Below are 4,759 nucleotides of genomic sequence, written 5' to 3' on the forward strand. Positions count from 1 at the left end.
TATATATATATATCCAGAGCTCACAACAATCCTGCTAAGATTTGACTCCTTATCTCTTTGAATTTCAAGTTCTGATGTAATTTTTATAACAAACTGAGTCCAGTCAGTTCTGCCTGTGTATGAAGGCACGCAGAGAACTCTGACACCTGCTCCCGTGTCTCTCCCCACCACAAACACGCAGAGAACTCTGACACCTGCTCCCGTGTCTCTCAGCCATCACATGTTCCTCAGCTAGAAGAAGGGTCTCCTGTGCGGCTCCGTCACGCGTGCACAAGCGTGGACCGGATGAATCTAGTTCAGGTCTCTTGCAGACCACCGCAGCTGACTGTAGTTCGTTAGTGCCACGGCCCTGTCGGGTCACAAAGACTTTGTGACGGGAGTCCGTGTGGTCTGACTTCTGGCTCTCGTGATCCTTCTGTCCCCGGTTGCATGAAGCTCCCTGAGCCCTGATTGAAGGACATGTGACATACATGTTCCATTTACTCCTGAGGACTCTACAAATACTTATTCTCTGTGTTTGGCCGGTTTTGAGTCCCTGTGTTAACTGAGTGCTGTGCTCAGGGGAGCAGCTGTGTGAGGACTGAGGGCCGGGCTCATCTATGTACACAGAGAGGAAGTTTTAGAAATCACTGTGATGCTATGTCCATTTATTTAAATAGTGGTGATGTGACCACTGGGAGCTACGCACTCACTAACCACGGATTATCGCTAAGATATACAGCGCCCATCCTGAACATCCTCCTGTAAAGGGGACTAAATCAAATCAGAAGATGGTTTGTAGGCCTGATAATATTTGTGCCCATTTTGTTAATTAATTCATGGACTCGTAGTCTCAGGTTGTGTTCATAAAATGTTGCAAAGAATCCACTTGTGAAGTGCTCTGACATCCCCAATTCAGGATAAAAAGCTTTAAGGATATAATGATTCAGGATATAATGGACTAATGATTTCATCTCTCCAGATATAAATGTCTAAGAAAGTGATTCAGATTATAACGTTTGAAGGATGTAAGGATTCAGGATATAAACTTCAAATGATAAAATTTAGGGAAACTAAAGCTATCTGTCCTATTTATTTTCAGAAAAATCAGGTTAAAGATATTCTTGCAAGTGTAAAGACAAAATCAGAGTTAGAGAAACACGTCTTGAACTTCTCGGTTCCTAGGACACCTGGACTTTGGAGACACAAATATGTGTATCTTTCGTCCGTCTGTCACGTCCGGAGTCTTCTTAAAGTTCGCCCCTGGGCATTTGTTTGATCTTAACTCTAATCCCCTGAACAAACTGGGACAAAGTCACACAGAAATCATCACGGACAACCACGAGGTGTGGGGGAAACGTTAACAGGAATTCTTGATGAATTCTTGCTCGATTACAAGTCAGACCTGAGTCCTATAAAAGCCAGGACGCTTGAGCCGTTCTCCACCCACGGACCTGCGCAGAGATCTCCACGAGAGAGAGAGACACAGGCTCCATCAGGATGAAAGTTCTCCTGCTCGCCCTGGTGCTGGGTCTGGTTTATGGTGAGCTTCCTGAGCTCACCCCTGAACAGGTATGAGCATGACTTCATCTGGGGGCACTTTGTGTGCGTGTGTGTGTGTGTGTGTGTGTCACGTTAGTGTGTATGGATATGTCAAAGAAATGCTCTGGGCTGACAAGTCAGCTCATGTGGTGAAGGATTCGCGTTGCAGAAATGAAATCCTGATCTCATTCCCAGCACAGCACAGACAGGGAGTGCAGGTGCCGCCCAGGAATCCCAGCACTGACGGGGGCAGGGAGGGGGACCGGAAATTCACAGTCATACATGTCCACGCTATGTATTTCAGGGCCAGCGTCCTCTGCATGCAGGCCTAACTCAATAAGGCAAGAAATATAAGATTCACGTCTGTCCCATTCATGACCCCTTTCTTGTTCTCTCCTTGTGTGCATCACACATGCCTATGACTTCACTCTACCTACACACAAATCTAAGATAAAAAGTTACACTTTAGAGAGTACGTGGTTTGTATGACATAGAGAGATTTATTTCAAAACCTGGTATCAGAGTTTTTCTTGTAAATGGGAGTTATTATATGGCTGTGGGATTTTTCTGTGAAAGAAGCAGCCTGCATCACATGGGCAGAGGTCAATTCTTCAGTCGAGATAATTGAGAGTTATACCGTGTGTTGGTGAAGAAATACCCACTATCTGCACTGACCTTCCCACGGCTCCTTCCCATCCAGGTCGACGGGGACTGGCGCACGCTCTACACGGGCGCGGACAACGTGGAGAAGACGAGCGAAGGGGGGCCCCTGAGAGCTTACTACCGCCACATGGAATGCACCCCAAGTTGTGAGAACGTCACTCTCTCTTTTTACATCAAGTAAGTGACCTTTACCCCCAAGCCTGGGGACAGAGCGGTGAAGGGAGACACGGGGCTCACACTCAGGTGCTCGGGGAGTGGTGAGTCTCCGTGAGGATGCGGAGTGTGTGCTCACAGCCTGTGTTCTTAGTGTGTGCACAGCATCAGCACGATCGCCTGCTGTAAAGTCATATTCTGTTTCTGTGCAGACTGCAGTGCCATGTGGCTCTCTTGTGGTGACAGGTCTGTGACAGTAAATGTGTAAACACGGGAGGAAACTCTCATGTCTTTGTAGGCTGTGGTCAGGGCCAACAGGGATCATGATCTCCGGACCCGTGTCAGAGTCTTCAAAATGTCTGTGCCCGTTACCCGCAGGTTATAATTCATTCAGTTCATGGTCCACGTTGGTGTTTGGGTCTGCACGGAACCATCCCCAGGTCACGTTATGATCACAGTATCACAGTGGTCGGTGGATGCTTTTAGCACTCCATGAATGTTGTCTGTACTGGGGCTGAACAGTTGTAGATAGTGAATGACGGACTAGAACACGTCAATACATATATAGATGTGTTGTAGTAACATATGTATTAGAGTTTGTGTGAGGGAATCTTGGTGTGCTGTTGTGGGCACTCCACGAATGTCATGGCATGAAGGCGAAGAGGCCTCTGAATGTTTGTAACCTGCATCACCATGATGCGTCTCTGTCTCCAGCCCCAGCTACGGGCAGACGGGAGCTGTCCAGTCAGTGATTCAATGACACAGACCGTGGTAAACGGTCACCGGGAGGTCTTCCTACCCTCAGACTCGTCCATGCCAACATTAAAGATTCCCACAGCCGTTAATGCAAACACCAAAGTCATGAAGACCAATGACCTAGTGATAGTGATAGAAAGTTCACATGTGGGAAGACTTCCGTTTAGCACCTAAAACACGCTGTCACGTCTGGAGTTCTTGAAGCCAAGCACAGTGATGTGCAAACACCAATGAGCAATAAGGGCCGCATTGTTTTGTGTCGTTTAGGTTCGGGGAGAACTGCACACTGATCACCATCGTGGGCCAGAGGACACCGGAAGGCAGTTACAGCATTTATGGTGAGTGCGGGACTCCCGTGATGACTGTCGGCCAAACCAAGATTGAGTTTCAATACATGCTGCTGGCGTGTGGACCCGTGTCTGGTTAGGTGTTCACAACCGTGCTGCAGCCCCAGCCCCTGAGGCCTGGATTCTGCAACATTAATGATGCCCTAGTTTCCGATGACTGACGCAATGTGAAAATCTCTCAGGATAGTACAAAGTGTCTCTATTATCAGTGACACCTTAGAAAACGGACTTCGTGTGGGCTTCAGACATTGACGATTATGGAGTATATTTAATGTATAAAAACTGACAATATCTTTTATTTTCTTGTAGTCCCTCCTTTGTTGAATAATCTAAAGGATGTTTAAAATCTGCTTTCTATATACATTATATAAAAAATAGGGTCTGATTTCCTTCATTCCAAGAAAAGTACGGCAATAGTTAAAATGAAAAATTGGATTACTCTCCATTTGAAGTTCATTAAAAGGATGGAGAGCAAGAATTCAGACCGTTACTTTTTTTAAAGTCACCAAATAGAACTCACAAGCAGCAACTGTATTATTATTTAATAACTGATTTATTAAATATTCTATTCTATTGAGACTTACAGAGTTTGGTATTTATGATTGGTTTCATGAGTCTTTATCCCTTTTCTGATCTGATTAAACGGAAGGCAATCAAAATACAATAATTTATCATGTTTGCATAACTTAAGGGTTTATTAATGACTATTTTTGAATGTGTAATAATAGAAACAGCACTATTTTGAATTTGGGCACACAGCTTTCAATCACCATATCTAATTCTTCCCGTTTCCAAGAGTTCGTTATTGTTTTTGTGGTGGTTGTTCTTCCTGTGACCATACATGGAACTGCGATATATTTAGTTAATTTGAAGCAACTGAAATACTTGGTGTATTGGATTCTTGAAGGAAAAATTCCTATAGCGGACAAACTCCAAACACTTGGAAAATGACATTTCTCAGGCAATCTCTGAAGTAAAAGCCATTATTAAGTGTGATACAAATAATTCGTGTAAACAGATATGAAAATAAATAATAAACACCTAATCCCAGGTTTCATTTTGTTTCAGCCGAAGAAACGGGCTTAAGCACCTTCCAAGTTCTGCCGCTCACAGAAAAGCTCATGTCCGTGTACAACGTTAATGTGGACCCAGAGGAAAAGACTACACACATGATCACGCTTATCGGTGAGTGCGGCACATGTCATAACAGCGGAAACATGGATGTCAGCGGGGCTTACAATTAAGGAGACGGGGGAGCGTTGCTCTGTGTTCACTGTGTGTGTCCAGAACACGCTCCCCGACGAGATGTGAACTTCCAC

At 44.9% G+C, this 4,759-nt stretch overlaps 1 protein-coding gene across 1 annotated transcript in view; it reads left to right on the forward strand.

Annotated features, from left to right (window-relative positions):
- The first annotated feature begins 1,430 nt into the window (after nucleotides 1-1,430).
- Nucleotides 1,431-4,759, forward strand: part of LOC103731670 (female-specific lacrimal gland protein-like) — a 5,144-nt gene continuing 1,815 nt past the window's right edge. The window contains exons 1-4 of the mRNA XM_017797380.1: nucleotides 1,431-1,551; nucleotides 2,222-2,361; nucleotides 3,361-3,431; nucleotides 4,509-4,625. Coding sequence (XP_017652869.1) covers nucleotides 1,480-1,551; nucleotides 2,222-2,361; nucleotides 3,361-3,431; nucleotides 4,509-4,625 — 400 coding nt within the window. The 5' untranslated portion in view covers nucleotides 1,431-1,479. The remainder of the gene's footprint in view (nucleotides 1,552-2,221; nucleotides 2,362-3,360; nucleotides 3,432-4,508; nucleotides 4,626-4,759) is intronic.

Source organism: Nannospalax galili, unplaced genomic scaffold, assembly GCF_000622305.1.
Source record: "Nannospalax galili isolate Female #2095 unplaced genomic scaffold, S.galili_v1.0 scaffold5595, whole genome shotgun sequence".
Lineage (NCBI taxonomy): Eukaryota > Metazoa > Chordata > Mammalia > Rodentia > Spalacidae > Nannospalax > Nannospalax galili.